This window comes from Musa acuminata, chromosome BXJ1-9 (genome assembly GCF_036884655.1).
Source record: "Musa acuminata AAA Group cultivar baxijiao chromosome BXJ1-9, Cavendish_Baxijiao_AAA, whole genome shotgun sequence".
Classification (NCBI taxonomy): Eukaryota; Viridiplantae; Streptophyta; class Magnoliopsida; order Zingiberales; family Musaceae; genus Musa; species Musa acuminata.
The window spans coordinates 40,324,287-40,344,613 of record NC_088335.1 but is presented as its reverse complement, the minus strand read 5'-3'; the positions used below and the strand labels follow the sequence as shown (position 1 = coordinate 40,344,613).

The 20,327-nt window shown below is 41.1% G+C and overlaps 2 protein-coding genes across 4 annotated transcripts; both read left to right on the top strand.

The window, feature by feature from the left end:
• Nucleotides 1–6,101: 6,101 nt before the first annotated feature.
• LOC135593528 (endoglucanase 23-like) lies at nt 6,102–9,593 on the top strand. The gene is made up of 5 exons (XM_065083640.1): nt 6,102–6,688; nt 6,771–7,070; nt 8,431–8,592; nt 8,685–8,960; nt 9,042–9,593. The coding sequence occupies exons 1-5, from the start codon at nt 6,290–6,292 to the stop codon at nt 9,384–9,386; spliced, it is 1,482 nt and encodes a 493-aa protein (XP_064939712.1). The 5' UTR covers nt 6,102–6,289; the 3' UTR covers nt 9,387–9,593.
• Nucleotides 9,594–12,024: 2,431 nt separating this feature from the next.
• LOC135586144 (B-box zinc finger protein 20-like) lies at nt 12,025–13,629 on the top strand. 3 transcript variants are annotated; one of them, XM_065083639.1, is made up of 5 exons: nt 12,164–12,610; nt 12,720–13,083; nt 13,137–13,138; nt 13,188–13,374; nt 13,410–13,629. In XM_065083639.1, the coding sequence occupies exons 1-5, from the start codon at nt 12,425–12,427 to the stop codon at nt 13,511–13,513; spliced, it is 843 nt and encodes a 280-aa protein (XP_064939711.1). In that variant the 5' UTR covers nt 12,164–12,424; the 3' UTR covers nt 13,514–13,629. The 3 variants fall into 3 exon arrangements, with proteins under 3 accessions (XP_064939710.1, XP_064939711.1, XP_064939709.1); XM_065083638.1 differs by lacking the exon at nt 13,137–13,138 and adding an exon at nt 12,025–12,097 and having other exon boundaries at nt 12,202–12,610; nt 13,215–13,629; XM_065083637.1 differs by lacking the exon at nt 13,137–13,138 and having other exon boundaries at nt 12,168–12,610; nt 13,215–13,629.
• Nucleotides 13,630–20,327: the final 6,698 nt, after the last annotated feature.

Genomic DNA, 20,327 nt, shown 5'->3' with positions numbered 1-20,327 from the left:
AATTAGGGATTTTGTTTTCTGTTATTTCATTGCGCATGTGATGTCACCCCCAAGATTTCCTAACAACATGTCACAGACTTACCTAGTTTTGCCTAAGTCATATAGCACTCTTGCGTATCCATCCGTAAAGGTCAACCTCCCCGAAATCTCCCATGGTCCCTTAGGACCTACAAAAGAGAAAACTGATTAGAGAAAACACCTCACTCAGGATCCACAAGCAAACATTTCATGATACACTTCATAGACAATATAAATTACAAACAGACTTTACAAGCTTTGAACGATTACACAACAAAGGGTCAAAATGGTCCACTACAAATCGAATATCTCTCACAAGTGTCCACATGACACAACCTTTATTTATAAGCCTAAGAAGGCCACCAAACCCAACTAAAATGGGGCTGTTAAGCCTTCGACCATCGCTCTATATGCTGTGTAAAGCATGAACAAACCAAAAGACACGGATATACATAAGCATTACATCAAACATCCTATTTAGAATTTTATCCATGACATTCTCCCCCACTTATTCTTTCGACATCCTCGTCGAAACCTTTGCCGACACTGCAAATCCTTGCCTTTGATGAGTCTTCAATCTTCTGCACCAGCTGCAATGCACCTCTTGGCTCCCAATTGCTCTCCACTATTGTTTTTTAGTAGTCGAACCTTTGATCCGCTATGCTACTTCAACTCGTCAATGACTTTGACTCTAATGTGGGGTTGGCTGAGTTCTGCTGATCCCTGTTGGTTCATACAGATCCATCAGATGAAGGAAAAGACCATCCTTACTACGTGCCAGTCTCTCAAATGGCTCATGCTGCTTGAACTAGGTGGATGCTTGTTGGAGCTTTAACGAGCATCGCCTCGTAAACTTTTGAAGTTTTAGGCCCTTCCTTCACAAAATTTTCCCATCGACTCTTCTTTCACTTAGTTATCACTTTCAAGTAGATTTGCATCACTTCCGCTTTCAATTGACATTCTGTCGGAAAATGAAGCAAATAATCTACTCTAAGTAACACTGATCACCATTGGTAAGGATTTGACAACTATTATCTTCTAATATCCTCGAAGGGTCTTTAAACCTGTGCAGAGCTCCTTTGCTAGATAGATAAGAGAATTGGGGTACTCGGTTTCGCCCATTCTCTTAAGAGTTGAAAAGGCAATAGTTACTTGACTTAGCCTGCCTCCTTAAGGGTTATACTCCATGCATCGAGTTGGTTACTGACCTTCGCTTGCTCTTTGCTCACACTTCTGAAGCACTCGAAGTGTTTGCACTCCTTGCATTGAGTTAGCTATTGTGATTCACCTTCTCAATGCCATCGAACTTCTGGAATGCATGAAGTTTTCACCCCAACTTGGAGTAAGTCTCTAATAGTTTTGGTCGCCTCTGGGATTGTACCATCTTCTCCATCAACCCTGTCGCCTACTCCACTGAGTAGCAAAGGTATATCACCACGTACTGCCTATTTCATTCCTTGGTTGTGCACTCTTACATGACCCGAAGTCCTTCACTTTCGGCTATCTTGATGAGAAGCTCGTTGACACCGGTCTTATGAAGTTCCTTGGCCTCTACCCTTTAACCTTGTCTCGGTATTTGGAGTTTGCCTTTGCATGCTTTACCTCCTTGACCCCTTTCACGACTAAGCGCTCTCCCTTCATGAGAGCAAGGGATCAATGACTTTCTTAGAAGTCCCGCCTCTACGGTACCATGGCGTTGCCATGCCCATGGCCCTACTATCCGTCGCCTCACATTTGCATCATTTTTCTTCATGATCAATAGATATGTATCTATGGCACTTCTTTGAGTCCACCTCCATTCTAACTGTTGCTTGATTTTGGGTAGCTAAGTCCCTTTGGACTCGTCGTCGCTTCCTCGCCCTTTTTGACCCCCTGCTTCAACACCTCTGTGTTATCCAAGCAACTCCCTTTAGTCGATGAAAAGATAGACTATAACTCTCATGCATGGCGTCTGCCATCACGTTGTAGGGTTTGCACCGATTCTGTTCTCCTTAGCTTCCTTAGTAGCAACATTTGCTTACTCGACCTTGTCGTCTGACTTGCCGGGCTCCCTTAAGCAAATATGGGCTCTATAGCAGTCTAACTCTCCAGCTGCTTCGGTCATACCTCTGTATGATCAAGTCTCTCCCATGGGACTCACTAGTACTTGCATTCGAACTTTTCACTTAGTGGAACACAGCCCCCCATATGCTGATAACCGAGGCTTTCATCCGATGTAAAACTCAATGCACGCACGGAAGACCCGTCTCTACGGTACCATGACCTTCACTCATTGAATCCATTGCCCTTCTTGTCGACGTGTTGTTCACCGAAGTGGAGCTTCCAATAGCTGCCAATCATACCTCCATATGATATAGTTCCTCAGAGACTATGTCGTGTGTATCGCATTGCCACGAACTATTCTACTATGATCTATTGCATCATGTCACCTCTTGGTGACATCTCCATTGCATTCTGATCCTTATGGGATGAACTCGAATTGTGATCTCTCCATGTGTGGCCTCGGCCAATACATCGCAGGGTCTCTTCCACCTTTGATTTTGTTCATTCGCTCCTTTAGCAATCGACCTTCGTCCCCCTCGCTCTCGGGTCACACCTAGACAAAGTACCGCTCTAGGACAGTTCGTCGCCTAGTAGCTCCTGAAGTCCACTGACTTTATTGAAATTAGTGCACCATTGTTTGGATCCTAGGCCTCTACCCCTACCAGCACAATCTTCGCTACGCACCGCTTCCTTCATGGCAACTTGAATGGCAACACTGTGGCATATTCTTCGAGAGTATTCGCTTTCGCATCCTCTTGCCCCGTGCTAAGGCCTTCTGAACTTAACTTCGCCTCCGCAAGTTAAGTCGCCTTAGTTCCTCCATTAAATGCTTCTTTGAGATAAGGTGCATGTGCCCAGAAGCCCCCTTCGTCTTTAGCACCATGCAAGATGAGTATGTTCCATCATAATGAAGGACCCATAGAACAACATGATCCTACTCTTGCCTCTGCAAGAGTTTATGTCTTTGACCTCTATCCAAGGGAAGCTCTGTGCCTTTGCTCCATGTTCCATCTTCTATGCCAGCTCCCTTCATGCGACTTGGGTACTTCACCAAGTTACACCCAAATTGCTCCGCTCCTCGTTTTGCATTGAGTTGATGGTGGCCCTCATGCCCACCATTCCATGGGTCAGCCCTCCCTTGAGTCTGATCTCCATATCGACTCTAAGTATGCTTTCATTTGTGTTGCTTTGGGTCGCTCCCCCACTTGATCTCACAATACATCCACCAATGCATTCCCTCAAGCGAGATCATGCGACGACTCCTCGCCGCTCGCTCGGTCCATTGAGCTTCGTGGAGTTATTCTTTTTGAGGTACTCCTCCTTAATATATGCGGTCTATTGCACATGATTCTCCCTCTAGAGAGCCGAGACTTATTCCTCTTGGATATCTATCCCGTTGGAGCAATATCTCTCTTCGTTTCGGAGACCACCATCCCCTTGGACTACTCCGATTTGCTGAATAAACTGTGCATTGTTCTGCCTCATGCAAACACACTTGCTAGATCGTGACTCCACGTAAATACAGCCCTCGCTGCACCACTCAAGGCCTAGCAACATGCTGAACTCGTTGCACACTTTAGCCTCCTACAAACGTATCTTTCTCATGCTAAAAAGAAAATTCTAATGCTTCATGGCGCCGAGTTTCGGTCGACTTGGGATGGCCGCAAACATTCCACTATCCGCATACAAGCCCTTGCATGAGTACCGAATTTTTCGAGTTAGCAATTCCCCTCACCTCTGTGAGCTTTGTATAATTCTTTCAGTTGCTAAGCAACTCATTCCACCTTGAATGGTCTCATCCTTTATCAAGCGCCTCGCTTGTCTTGAGCACCATCAAGTGTAGTTGTCAACGTCGAGCCATAGCTCGAACTCAGCCATCCCAACCTTTGTGCATTACGCATTCTTCCAAGCTTGCATGTTCTCGTGGTGCTTGTTACGCGAAGGGTTAGCCATTCCTCTGAATGCCAATCTCAGATGCCCGCTCCTCCGAGCGACTCCTTTTTCCTACATCTCCATGCCCGTTTTTCCTCCAAACGATCGCGTGTGTGCTGACTGCCCTCAACACAGCCTATCTAGGTCCCCCACATTTGCATGTTAAGTGTTTCTATGAGTACTTATCCCACTCTGATACCATCTGTCATGGACTTATCTAGTTTTGCCTAAGTCATGCAGCACCCTTACATGTCCGTCCACAAAGGTCAGCCTCCCCAAAACCTCCCATGGTCCCTTAGGACCTATAAAAAAGAAAATGAGTTAGAGAAAGCACCTCACTCAGGATCCAAAAGCAAACATTTTAGAAAACACTTCATAGACAATATAAATTACAAACATACTTTACAAGCTCTGAATGGTTGCACAACAAATGATCAAAATGGTCCACTACAGACCGAATATCTCTCACAAGTGTCCACATGACACAATATTTATTTATAAGCCTAAGAAGGCCACCAAACCCAACTAAAATGGGGCTGTTAAGCCTTCGACCATCCATCTACATGTTGTGCAAAGCATGTACAAACCAAAAGACATGGACATACATAAGCATTACATCAAACATCTTGTTTAGAATTTTGTCTGTGACAAATGGGTAGGTCGACGAAGTTCATCATAGACCGCACCATGTCTAACAGTGTACGATTCCTCCTTTTAGATACACCATTGAGCTGAGGTGTATAAGGAGGTATCCATTGGGATAGAATCCCATGGTCCTTGAGGAACTACGTGAACTCTGTACTCAAGTACTCACTTCGTCGATCTGATCAAAGTGTCTTGAGACTCTTTCTAATCTAGTTCTCCACTTCATTCTTATGCTCTCTAAATTTCTCAAAAGCCTCAGACTTGTACTTCATCAAGTACATATGTTCATTCCTTGAGAAATCATTAGTAAAAATAATAAAGTAGGAGTAACCACCTATGACATGAGTTAACATGGGTCTATATACTTCGCTATATATGAGTTCCAGTAGCTTAGTGACTTTCTCACTCTAGTTCTACTAATTAGAGAGTTTGTTAGTTTTTCACGAAGGTAAGGCTCATAAGTTGCATATGACTCATTGTCTAATGGATCTAGATATTCATCCTTTAGCAACTTTTGAATCATTCTCTCATGAATGTGACCTAGCCTACAATACTACATATATGCATTGTTCACCAAATCTCGTTTCTTCTTGGACACACTTACATTCATGATATGTGGATCAGTGTCTAGTATAAATAAACCATTATGCAATGTTTCTCTCGTGATGATCTCATCATATAATAATATTGAACAACTATTGTTCTCAAAAACTAATTTATATCTACGAACGAACTATTAAACATTAAATGAAAATAATATTTTTGATAATAGAAGGAACAAAATAGCATGCATCTAGTGTAATAATTGTTGAATATCAGTGATGATGAAACCAATTGAGAGTGTTTATGATTTAATGTGCGTTTAAGTGACGTAGGATTAGCTTCGATCAAGGAGAGACAAATTGATTAAAACAGGAGGAATCAGATGTTGGGCCAAAGCATCTAGTATTCCACTCATACATAAAACACATTGTCATCGATTTTCACTTCGTATGAGATCAAATTGTCATACATCAATTAGTGTTTCTCACGTGCATACGACTGATCAACTGACAGACTCACTCACGAAGCTTCTCGCCCATAAACTATTTTCATTGCATTGGTCCAAGATTAACATCCTTGACAGAACCTCAATCTTACGAGGGCACGATAGTAGATATCGAAGAAAATCCTCTCTTCTAATATGTTCTAACTAATTCAAATGTGCTTTATCATTATATTTCACTTGTCAGTTTCATGATTCCTTCCCCAACTTATATTATCCGTTAATTATGTCGGAGATTAGGACAAGTCTGCTTCTCCGATGCTAACATGGTAGAAAATGTAGAAGCAGCAGCAGCAGCTTCGGCAAGACATAGTTGAAGAGCCATTCTGCTGTCGACCAAAGCAAAACTTGCTTCCAATCTTATGGCTTCACCTCAACTCCAACATGGGTAATGGCCCCACTCCCACTGGAGAAGCATGCATGTGATTAGCTGACAACACCATGCCTGTCGGCGGCCACCGCCCTCCCTGACCTCCCTTTCTCGTCCCCGTGATTCTCCTCCTTTGTCCTACTTACCCCTCCCACTGTATAATTATTGGGAGGCATCTTCTCAAGGCGCTAACGTTGCAATCTAGCAGGCACATTACCCTTGCATTGGCGGTAGTCATGAAACCATGGTGTCTTCTTCTTCTGCTACTAGGCCTGTCATGGACACAGGCGAGTGGTCATGACTACCGTGATGCATTGGCCAAATCTATACTGTTCTTTGAAGGCCAGAGGTCCGGGAAGCTCCCGCCGGAGCAGCGAGCCCAGTGGCGCGGAGACTCGGCGTTGTCCGATGGCTCCGAGGCCGGGGTCGATCTCACTGGAGGCTACTACGACGCCGGCGACAACGTCAAGTTTGGCTTCCCTATGGCCTTCACCACCACAATGCTGTCATGGAGCGTCGTCGAGTTCGGCGAACTGATGCCTGCCGAGGAGCTCCAGAACGCGGCGGTGGCCATCCGATGGGCCACAGATTACCTGCTGAAGACCGTCTCCCACCCCGGCCTTGTCTTCGTTCAGGTCACAACTCGGTGCCACGATTTCGATGGCGTTGGCTGTATAGCACACAACATCAGTAAACTCTAGTATGTTGTGCACTCAGGTGGGGAATCCTGTGAGAGACCATAGCTGCTGGGAGCGGCCGGAGGACATGGACACGGCGAGGACGGTGTACAGCGTGAGCGCGGAGAGGCCGGGGTCCGAGGTGGTGGCTGAGACGGCGGCCGCATTGGCGGCGGCGTCGATGGTGTTCCGCGACGACGATCCAGACTACTCCAGGGAGCTGTTGGAGAACGCGGTGAGGGCGTTCGAGTTCGCGGACACTTACAAGGGAGCTTACAGTGATGATCCCGGGCTCAAAGCTGGAGTTTGCCCCTTCTACTGTGACTTCGATGGGTATCAGGCAAGTCAATCTTCTCTCTTCATTCATCTCCTTAGATTTCTACCTGCAAAAGATGGCTTTAGGATTGACAAGAGAATTGCTAAGAAGAAGCATACTGTGTGTTGATTTCAGTGTAAAATAGTAAAACTTTTCTCATAAAAATAAACCACAAAAAGAGAAAAAGTTGGAATAGAAACAGAACATTAGATGAGTGTTTTTGTATGATCCATTAAATTCATGTGAAGGGGTGTTGGATCCAAGCTTGGTCCAATCTACATGATCAAAGTGCCTCCTTGCCGCCTGAATAAGATAGTTTGTCTCTTTGAAGATCTGCTGGTTGTTTCCACACAAAACTCTTATATTTACCAATGTCATGTGGTGTTGCTAAGAAGCAGATCAAGTTAAGTTTTTCTTTAATTTCTATGGTCCATCAATGTAGACAATGTGATGGATGAGGGTTTAAGCTCCCCACTCTGTGCCTCTGAGCTGAAACAGAGCATCCTGTGTTCAACATAAAACACTATTTCAATCACAAGGACCACATAATCATCATGAGCTACCAACCACAGTACCACAAGATTTATTGATCGATTGGATCCTCCACCGATGTTCATGAATGCCAAATATTGTGTGGTGTGCAGCCTCCTCCTGTCTTCAGATGGCCCACTCCAATCAACAAGGATTATGGCATCTTCAGATGGTCCTTAGTCAAAATAAGAAATCCCAAATCTTAGTCCTCCCCACACATAATCATAGGCATTCTTTGAGCTTCAAGTAATATAATGTCTTAATTTTGTTGTCTTATCACAGTGGAAGAGTATTATCAGTGTTGAGGATTATTTCATTGGTATTTACAGGTAATCATGACAATTGTACTTTGTAGTTTTAATTTTTGATAGACATTAGATGAGTCGAATTATATATATATTACAATCATATTACAATCAGAATACCTTCAACATAGTGATGATTGAGATTTCCACCGTCTATGATTTGATGGGATGGTGTGATGTCATGTGTACAGTATGTCACAAATGCAAAAAAGAAAAAGAGAGCTAGATAGTCCTTTCCATCCTAGATTACTGTAGAATTTATTGTGCCACCCTCACAAGATCCAGGGATGACAAGATCCATGTTTTGCATCTAAATGATCCTCTGTTGAACAATGCAGACAGGGTCAAGAATAAGGTGGCACATCTGTCAGCTGAAACAGCAGACTGTAGAGGATAAAAAGTTGCAGTATAATGGTGGCAATATATCTGTTTCCTGTCCTTACATTTCAATTTACGCAGACCAAACCTTCCTTTCAGATAACAGTGAACCTTTGCCTTCATGCCTAAGCCTAAATTTCTTTCATCCACTGTGGTCTTCATTTGGTCAGGATGAGTTACTATGGGGAGCAGCATGGCTAAGAAGAGCCTCACAGAATGACTCCTTCCTCAGCTACATCCAAAACAATGGTAAAACTCTTGGAGCAGATGACAACATCAATGAGTTTGGGTGGGACAACAAGCATGCCGGCCTCAATGTCTTGGTCTCCAAGGTTAACTAGTGTGTCATGTCAGTAAAGCTCACTGCACATCTACCTCCGGGGAGCTTCTTGATCTCATTCATTCACATGGCTGATGCCTGCAGGAGTTCATACAAGGACAAGTGCTGTCTCTGGAGTCCTATAAGGAGTTTGCCGACAGCTTTATGTGCACACTCATACCAGAGTCCTCTTCCTCACACATCCAATACACCCCTGGTGGGCTGCTCTACAAGCCCGGAGGCAGCAACATGCAGCACGTCACCTCCATTTCCTTCCTGCTTCTAACCTACGCCAAGTACCTCTCTAAGTCATCACAGACTGTGAACTGTGGTAGCATTCGGGTTGGCCCAGCCTCCCTTCAGCTTCAAGCCAAGAAGCAGGTACAGTGGCTGATCTAATGGTCGATATCGATCGATAACCAAATCATTTTCAGACATTAAGATGAATATTATTGTTGTCAGATCGACTACATTTTAGGGGATAATCCTATGAAGATGTCGTACATGGTTGGATACGGGGATCGATATCCGGAAAGGATTCACCACAGGGCTTCTTCGCTGCCGTCAGTCTCAAGCCACCCTCAGTTCATCGCGTGCAAGGATGGATCAGATTACTACAAGTCCCCCGACCCTAACCCTAATCCTCAAATCGGAGCAGTGGTCGGTGGCCCCGGCGACGACGACATTTACGAGGATGATCGTGCTGATTTCCGCAAATCCGAGCCGACCACCTACATCAATGCTCCATTAGTTGGAGCCTTGGCCTATTTTGTGGCAAACCCTGATGCTGGCCTTGTTCTCACGTAGGCATGCATGAAGAACTCAAATGTACATAAAAGAAAAGAAGAAGAGGACGGTGTTACTGAGATCTGATGTGACACCCATAGCAAAGGATCATGTTTGTGTTCCTAATTAAACAGTGAGGATAGTTTACATTACATACATACCAATCAGAAGTTTTCTTGAGGGAAATATTTTCTTTTCTTATTTTTCTATACATGGAGTGAGTGTATTACAATTCATAGTTATATTAATCATGCTGTTGTCCTGTTTGTGTTTATTTCTTTCACCATCAAAATGACTCCAAGTAATGTCAAGTGTCTCTTAAAACCATGAATTGCTGAAGCCTTCTCTGTCATTATATGCCAAATTGGCAATCCATTTGAAGAATGGTAGATAATATAATTCTTTCTCCATGAGATTTTTTTGCATCATAGAGTACAAGTGTTGTAACAGATACAATACTATAGCTATATCTAATAATCACAGAAACAAGCAAACACTCCAACTTGAAGTAATCACCGAAATAGATTCATGTCCATCTATCTTAGAAAAAGGAGTTCTGGTTGTGAATGACACCACAACAACTTCCAGTTCGCCCATTTGCTTCAGAGCAGATGTCAACTCGGTTTAGGTGAGCTGCAAGATACAAAAATTGTTGGCCAGATTGGGTGGATGATGAGATCCACCATACAAGCATGAGAAAGAAGAGTTTGGATTGGGCAAATGATGAAGCATGAGAACATTTCTTTCACAAGTTTGTAAGAAGAGAGTAGAATGAACATTCCTTCTCTTCTATGATGTTGCTTCTCTTGTGCATAAAATAAAGTAGCACGAGGCATCATTGAAATCAAGGAAAAAAACTATGATGATCATCATAATTAATTTTAATGAAAATTAAGGGCATAAACAATCATCATTAGACAAACTCTTGGTCAGGAAAATATCCTATTGACTTACTAAGCTTGATATCGGAAGTCAAATCACATATTAAGCAAGAAATAATAAGAACAGGGTGTCCATGATAGAACAGTCTTTTGGCTGCAAGTTTGTTTCCTCTTTGGCTCTTCAGATGCCTAAAAGTACATGCGACTGACCACCAACATATGCTTCACACTTTCGATACCAAGTCATGTAATAAATTTGTCCATCCAGTTTGATGTACAAATGATGTGTTAGCACCATATTTTGTGTCTTGGAGAAGAACTTACATCATTAAATTTCTCCTCATTACCTTTTAAGAGCTGAATTCAGCTCACACATTTTATATTGCTATGATTCCTTTTGATTCAAGATCATGATGAAAAACCTTGATAAATGTCTAAAACTCAGTGGCAAATCATTTTGATGATGAAAAGTTTGAAGCAGAGACTTAGTCTTAACTGTTTGACTTTTTTCTTTTTTTATTTTGTCATGGAAAAAAACAAGATGATTGTTCTAAATATACTACTAAATTATCTCCTAAAAACTAAAGATTCAATTCCCCTTTCACATAAGACATCCATGAAGACCAATATAAAGAAGATGGATCTAGTTTTGGATCATGTCTATATTATTGTACCTTTATGTACAAAACTGGCTTATCATACTTTGTCAAGCTAAGCTCTCTTATATTCTTTTCTAAACAATCCTAAGCAATTTGGTCTTAGAACTGTACATTTCTTGAAATCTGCCCTGTTCCACTTGCACTAATGATCACTGGCAAAATATACATGATGGTGGTATCTTTTGTTTTGTTAGACTAGTTATGTTGGAAAACAGAAGAAACATGGGAAAGCTGATTTTTTGTTTTTCCTGTATTAAGTGGTTGAATGAACCATTGACATGAGGGAAAGCTTTATGTGAACTGATGAAGGAAATTTCCTAGCCTATGGAGTGTAGGTTAATGGAGAATTCTTGTTCATTTTCACAGACATGAAGGAGATGGCAGATCAAATGAAGCTGAAAGGTGGCTGGTGGTGGGCAAGAGCTGCCCACTCTCAGATATTTTAATAAACTAATCCATAATTGAAGAGAGCAGAGTGGAAGAAGATAAGGTGGTTTTCCACCATTCTGTGGGACTCAGCCTGATGCACTCCCATGCTGCTGCTTCTTCTCTGAAACCATCACCAGCTCATTAAATAACTCAGTCTGTCTAGTTTCTGAAAAGAAGGACGAGTGTAGAACACCAATCTCAGGAAGTATTCTGGCTTTGTCTTTACTCTGATGTAGCTGAAGAACATGCAGAATATTATGCAAGTGATAAGGCATAGGCTGGCTTTGGAATTTTGTTGATGCATAGTACTATAGGGAATCATATGATGAAATGTATGGTGTTTAGATGATATATTTTGGATGCATCACTGCTGAAGTTATAGCACAAGATGCCTCTTTTAAAGCCCAAGATGTTGTCATAACAATGATGATGGATATCTATCTGCTCTGTGCTGATACAGTCCCCAGCTTTACTGTTGCATCCATATCAGCTTCTGAATAAGGAGACATGCAGAACATGCAGCATGGAAGTATGTCACTGTCAAGACTTTTCTCTTTGTTTCATCAACTGAAGGCTCCAATTCACCAGAAAAAAATGTATTTATCAGTTTGAAATTATTACTGAATTGAGTACAAAACTTCTTGGCAGATAGATTATATTATAATTCTTGGGAGATTTGTATATTCTTTGCAAGAATGGATCAACATTTTTGTCAGACCTGCTTGTAAAGGTGGAAGAGTGGAGCACAAAAAGATTGAAAAAGGTTATCTTTTAATTTATGAGATTTTAAAAGAACAACCAAATTCAACAATATCAATGCAAATTGAGAATAAGATATGGCCAAAACTTTTGATTGTGAAACATCAGCCTCTGCAAACTTGGAGACCAAAAGAAAATATTGTTGCTGGAGGATCTCTCAAGAGCATCGATTCCAACGCCATCCCATTGCTTCCCTCTTCTCCTGCCACTCTAATTTGTAGCTCCATTCTCCTCCTCGCTGCGACACGCACTGATTTCAACTATTTCGCCGTCAGCTTCTCGCACGAGGCCTTCCATTTCCTCCTCGACCACCGTAGAAGAGAGGAGCGCGATGAAGATACTGTGCGACGTGTGCTGCAAGGAGGAGGCCTCGGCCTTCTGCTGCGCCGACGAGACCGCCCTCTGCGAAGCCTGCGACCTGCGTGTGCACCCGGCGAACAAGCTGGCCGGTGAGCACCGCCGCCTCTCGCTCTCCGCCCCCTCCACCCAGTCCCACCCGGTCTGCGATATCTGCCAGGTTTGCCCTGATTCCAAGACGCGATTTTGATCCCTTCCCTACCGACCGGTGTTGCGATTGGCAGAGGAAATCTTTTGATTTTTTTTTTTTTGGTTTATGGGAATCGTAGGAGAATCGAGGGTTCTTGTTCTGTCAAGAGGACCGGGCGATTCTTTGCAGGGATTGCGATGTTTCTGTTCACAGCGCTAATCATCTCACCATGAAGCACAACAGGTTCATCCTCACCGGCGTCCGGCTCTCCGCCGCTCCCGTCTCCTCCTCTCCCTCCCCTGTTCCGGAGGCTACGGCGACTAAAGCTGCGACCAAAACCATCATGACCATGAACAATCAAACAACGGCATTGGTTGCAGATGTTTCCTCCCCCATGACTTTCACCAGCAGCAGCACGACGACGGTCACCAGCAACATCTCGGAGTACCTCATCAAGATGTGCCCGGGCTGGCGCGTCGACGACCTGCTGGTCGACGACGAAGGTTTCTCCTAGCTCTGTCGCCATGCAACTGCCTATTGCCACCTGGTCTCCAAGCAGTTCCGCGTCAATCCACCACAAAAATTGCATCTTTTTCGCTCGAAGAAGATAAAAAATCGGATTTTTATGGCGCAGGCGGACGAGCTGCTGCGATTCGTAGAGACGGATCTGGACAGCGGCCGCCCGGGAACAGTGTCGGAGAAGTATCCTATCTGGGCGCGCCACGCGCCGCAGTTCACTCCGCCGGGTTCCCCTCCCGGCGGCGCCGGCTACCGTGCATCGAACGCTGGCAAGGAGGTGTCTCTTATCTTATCTCCCATGAAGGGGTGTAAGCGGGGCGAGAGCTGTGGAGCGAAGACGCATTCACGGTGCCGCAGGTTTCCCCTGCTTCGACTCTCAGCAAGAGGCCAAGGCACGCCCGTTGGTATCACTAACTTGTTAGTTCTTCCTTTCGTTTCCTCTCTATTTGAGAGCTCGCTCAAACTCTATACTCTTCACAGACTTTGTCGCCTTTAATATTTGGATTTAGGATTCTTCGATGATTGAATTGTGTAGTGTGCCTGTTTGTTGTCTGTTTTGCTACCCTGCTGCATCTCTTCAATCTTTGCCCAAGAGCAGAGCAGGCCTTCGATTTAAGCAAGAAAGAAACACCATAGGTGCCCATTCATGGCTTTCATCGTACTCCTCCAGAGTTGTACACTTCGATTCAGTTCGATGATATGAACTTTACGTGAAATTAACTTTGATTTAGTTCAATGATTCATGGGAACACAGGATATGTGTGTGAAGTGAGAGTGCCCAAATCGCAAGCACAATTGTGGTCATTCACAATGCACGAAGGTCTTAAGTTTTCTTATATTTCTTTTTTTTTATATATGCTGGTACGATATATTTAATTAGCCTTTATAAACTAACATAGAAGAGAAACAAGCTCCTATATATGGTTGTTTGATCTTACAATTAAAACTAAGAATACATTAAATTGTTGATATAATATCTTTAAATTTTTTATATATTTAATACTATAGTGTCGCTTTATTTTTATTTATCTTTTTCTTTTCTAAGTCGTGGCATGTTATATTTATATGTGCATGCATATATGCATAGCTCTATACATTCTTAAGAGATGAACTAATTGCTAATAGATGAAATAATTCTTAATAAAAATAATAGCATAGCATGACTAATGATTGCATCTGAATGGTAATTCCTATGATACATCACACATATTTAAGCCAATCACATCGATATGGGTAATGTCGACAAGAGTACGATGCCATGGTGGGGCTTGAAGCCACGACCAAAGTTAAAAGAGTCTTGAGCTATATGGACTATAATCTTCTTCATTGTTGGAATGAGCATGGTTTACTTATTGGGTATTGATGGCTTCTTTGGTATGAGGACTGAGTTCCACTTATATCTTAATTTAATTTAGTAAAATCTATCTGTCTTTTATTATTAGTGATAGAGTTATGTAGCAATATATATTATTTATATATATATATATATATATATATATTTCACAAATAATAACTTGCATATATTCCACTTGACTCTAAATCTTATTTTGTAAATATATTTATCTTTATAATAATCCAATTGTTAACAAATATATGTAAGATAATATGGAAAAAAGAAAGTGACTGGTTCATTTTAAGAAACTCAATGGCATAGTCAAAAACATTAATCAAGTAATTGCCTAATGTATTAGAATTGGAAGACAATCATTTGCTTAGTAACAATAATTTTATTTTGGTAAGTAAATTGTTGATTGCTTATCAAAATAAAACCTCAACAAAGACTAGCTTCCTCACACTTGAACAGGTAGTAGATAAACATTGGGCATTCAGTGAGATAGATACATGAACAAAATTATACTGGGATAGAACAGAAAACACAAAGGTTTCAAATACCATATTCCAATAAAAGAAAGAATGATTGTACTCTATTGGAACGAATCTCTTTGTGTGAGTTACCTGAGATTGTGGAATTAATGTGTTGTTTACATATTTGGAGTAACTTGAATCAGAGAATTTGATTTCTTTTGTAATTGCAAGTTCCAATTCCTTATACCAAGCACCATGCATGTAGCAATCAGAAGAAACAGCAAAGAAAAAGGGCTGGACTTCCTCAAGCTTCTTTTGTCTTCCACAAACTCCAAGGGCGGCTTCCCTGGTAACAAAGAGATGCACAACAGATACCATCGTGTAACTCTACTTCTACTTGGGATCTTCCCCAACAGTGGGGTCATGAAGCTGAGTCATGCATGCAATAAACAAGCAGAGTACCGATGAAACTGCAGCAGTAATGGGCGTTCACTCTTCCTACCATCAGTAATAATTCCATTCCACTAGACTTTGGGTTTCGGTAGACAATAGTGCAGACTGGATGCAAGCTCATATAAGGTGAGGCAAGCAAGATAATGCATGCAAGTCCACCATCTAGATTTGACCTGCACGCACAGTTGCCTTGATTTGTCACCATCAGAGGTGAAAGCTTTGATTAAACAGTCCACAAGATTAAAGGCATCATCATCTCCATGTATTAGCTCAACATTTTGAACCTAAGTGGCTGTTTTAGTGTTAACTTATGTAGTTTCTGATTCATTTCTGAAAAGTTAATGTAGTCGATGAGGAAAGGTTTTAGAGTTCATAACCTTAACCCTTTGATTCCACATCTAAATGATGTTCATGGTATAAAGGAGTCATCTCACATCTTCTGTGAGGTGTATTGCTGACTGCCATGCCTTTTCCTCTTTGTACATTGAAAGGTACTGAAACTTCGACTAATAGCTTTCAAGTTTTGTACAGGGGTAGTACCGGTTCCACCTTTCTCATCAAGGGTTACTGCCTGTTCCCTTCCCTTCTGTATCGAGATTGAACTGATGACAATGGTAAACTATGCCTGTAAAATCACAAGCTATATATATATATATATATATATATATATATACTCTATGACACATGTCTCATCAAGTTATTGACAGAACATGGATTCCAGTTTAGCAGGAATTGTAAGGTAATTTAAAGGATCTTGAAATAGGAATCAGGGCTTAATATGAGTGTTTCTTTTTTCAGTATTACGTGGGTTTTCTTTTTCCATCTTTAACGACGTTTCATCGAGTTTCGTATACGGGTTCAATGTCTGTTTTAGCATAGTCCGATTTAGGTATATAGATGAACGAAATCTCACTGCATATTGTGAGTACAAATGAAGAAACAAATGCTACATTGTTAGGTCGATTTTTGATTGTTTGAGTTATAAGCTGATTCGAAATCAATCTGATTTCTTTCTCGGGTTGATTTTAAGATGAACACCTCCGTACGCCATCCAAATTTTATAAAACTACGTCAAAATATTTTCGATAATGCTCTTCTAATACTTAAATCAATAAATAAATTGACTATAGGTATTCAATATCCTAAGATATACCTATTAGTTTTCTTTTATAATAGATATTCGAAGTCTTCTAATCCATTTATCACATCGTATGATTTTGGGAGAGAAGAATTTGACTATAACTACTACTAGCCCGAGCCAACCTTAGGATTGCATAGCTTTTCGACACGTGGTATTAATTGGACACATATAGTTGGTTCTACTCTATAGGATACCCATGCGATGCTGAGGTGGACTTGACGTGTCTGTCACATAGAACCGAGTTGTCGACCAGGTGACTCCTTTGCCACATGGAGCCAAGGTGTCGGCCTTATAGAGCTGAAATGTTGGGTACATGGTATTGACACATCAATCATGCTATTTTTCTCGTAACATATACCCTATACTTCTTGAGCTAAGGAGCATAACGAAGTTAGGTCGGGAAGTAGTGCTTGGTGGGCATTTACTATGGACACCATAGGTTAGGGAGACCTATTTGTCCAATGGAAACAAAGTTGCTCGAGGTGGCATGATGATTATCAATCACGAGCCTGGTGATGGGCGAACTTGGGCATATTTGGGCATGATTTGAGAGCTATTAATATGTCATAACTATCTATAATCTGGTCGATGTCATAACATGTCATGACAAGATTTCTATAATGATTTGAATGGCCCTCAAGCTCTTTAGATCTCGCCATATGTTCCCTAAGCTTCCGATTGTCTCACGTGACCCCTCTCTTCAAGGCTCTTAAGAGCCGAATGAGTGGCCAGGTAGGGGAAGTATTGCTCTTAATCCCTATAAATAGTGGCATAGTTAATACTTACATCACACATTTGCTCACATCTCATACCTCCTCAAACGATAACTCGAGCTCTCAACCTCCAAGCAACTAAGATCTCTAATATTGTTGTCTTCAACTTTTTCCTCTAATTTCATGGACTCAAATAGGTCAACCTCAATGATGGAAATTTTATCTTCAAAGTGAGCCGAGTCAACCTCCTCGATAGAAAATACCCCCTCAAAGGTGAATCCATCTTGTGTTATGCCTTTGCCAACTATGGCAGAGTCCTTTGACTCAAACTTCTAGGGTGGTGATAGAATCAGTAACCTATCGGAGTATGCGGAGTTGGAGGAAAAAGTTGAAGAAGGCAACATCGTGGACCTTAGTTGCTTGGATGTCGAAAGCTTGAGTTATCATTCGAGGAGGTTTGAGACGTGAGCAAATGTAAAGTGCAAGTGTCAACTAGATAACCATTTATAGGGGCCAAGGACAATGCTTCCCCTACTCAGCAACCCGTTTGACCCTGAGAGCCTCAAAGAGAGGGACCACATGGCTCTATTTGAAGTGTTAGGACTCATGTGATGAGATACAAATAATTTGAGAGTCATTTAGATCATCATAACAATCTCGTTGAATCTATCAGAATTTGCACCACCATCGTATGGAAGCCTGAGATGTTACCACATCGACTCGTAATATCAAATCATGCCTAGATTCACCTAGATTTGCTCACCCACTGAGAAGGGCAACATACATGGCACATGACTGCACCACCACGCCTGACCTTATATGCTCACTATGCACAATTGTGCTCGGCTTCATCAACCCATTGTGTGCAACCACATCGGTCTTAGTTGGCCCATCATGTGCTGTCGCCCTAACTTAATTAGGTTCATACGATTGATAACCGTCGAGTGCCATCTTAGGTGACTTCGTTTCCATTGGCCACATAGGTTCTCCTAACTTATGGTGTCGATAGTTAATGCCCACTGAGTACTACTTCTTGACCTAACTCTACTACACTCAGCTTGAGAAGTGGGGGGAAGGGGGGAATGTGTTATGGGAAAACTGATATTGCTGATGTATTGATGCCACGTACCCGACACATTAGCTCTATAAGCCTGAAACCTCGACTCCATATGGTCGACATGGAAGAGTCACCTAGTCATCACCTTGGCTTCATGTGGTTGACATATTGACCTTGCAACCAACACCTTAGCTCCACATGATCGACGTGGAGGAGTCACCTAGCCAACACCTTAGTTTTATGTCTCTGACACATTGGCTCTATGTTAACATCATATGGGCTCCCCATAGAGTGTATCTAGTTGGACGTGCCCAATCAATACCATGTGTTGAAAACCAACACAATCATATAGGCTTCCGATAATTACGATTGAATTCATTGTTCCCACAATCCCATAAATTATGCAATAGATAGATGTAACAACTCTAAATATCCACTATAAAAGGAGACTTATAGGTATGTCTCAGGATATTAAATATACTTGTTTGACTTGTCTATTGTTTTAAGCATCTAAGGAGCATTGTCGGAAGTACCATGATATAATTTTACAAGGTTTGAGCAATCCACATAGTAGTTCATCTTGAGATTGGTTCGAAAAATAAACTAGGTTGACTCCGAATTAGATTTCAGCTCGGACAATCAAAAATCGACGTAACATATACAAATATTTTTAACTAAATACTAGAAAGAGGGACATATAAAATTCAAAATCATGATATAATCTAGTACTATCTTAAGATTTAATCGATGATTAATAATTTCAAAACCTTAAAATCTTATGAAAGCATACCACATATGCTTTAACATACCTTAACATACTTAATTACATATGGTGTTTTACATAAAATAATCTCATATATGTTATTTTTATGCTTTATTTACATGTCCTGCTTTATAAAGAATCTCATATATGTTATTCTTCATCTGTTTGACTCAGACTTGTTATTTTATATTTTTAACAAATTATGATACTTTTACAAAATTAGATTTATGTGTAATAACCAAATTTGCTAATAATAATTGGTTTAACTTTATGTTATGTCATGACAAGGATGAATGAGTATCTATGGAAAACAAGTTGCTGATTTCTCACAGTACAAGTTAATCTATTCAATCATGTCTACTAGGCTTGTGTGCAATATGAAATCATTATTAGCAAACAAAAAAAAAAGAAAAACTGTTTCATTCTTTTTCAGTTAAATCAAACAAAAATTAGTAATTCTAATTCTATAAGGTTGAGTACAAATTAGATTTGAGTTCTTTCACTTCTCAACGTACACCTAACTTGATCTTATGGCTTATACCCACTACCAAACAGTGTTATGAGGAATAAATGCTACCATTGGGATGTCAAAGGACAATTACTGCTTTCCCTTTCAATGAACAAATTAAATGAAAAATCAGTGAGACAATATCCATGTGTATATTAAGGCTCAAAGAATCCATAGAAAATCACATGTATTGCAAATGAGCCCACCAGCCTCCATATAATGCTCTCATACAGAAAGGGGGAATCTAAGCTTCTTAACTCAGATGGCAGGTGCCTTCCACAATAAATTAAATGAAAGAGATCATAGTTACATTCCTATTAAATTTCATATAATTTGAAGTAAAAATGTTAACTAACCAACTAGCTAGCATTAATATCAAATGAGAAGATTAATTGGATGGAGAAAACATGGTGAAATATGATTGGGTGTTTGTGGAAAGTGTCAAGGGAATATTGTTTGTCACCCATTGAAGCACATTGCATGATTGGTATTAGTTTAAAATACTTTTATGGGAAACAACCTTTGATCTACAGGGGCATATGAATGCCTGCAAATTGAAATACAAGGTGAAGAGGATATCTAAATGCAATTTTGACTTGCAAGCTACCTTACAAGTGATACATGTGACATTTGGATCATATTCCATTTGCAGCATGGAAGGGTCTAATAGACTAATTGCATCTACAAGTATCTTCTCAGTAGCTAGAACTTCCAACATGGATAAAAAAACCCTCCTACATTTGTTTTGAGCCCTGACAACTTCAGAATTATAGCATCTTCAGATTCC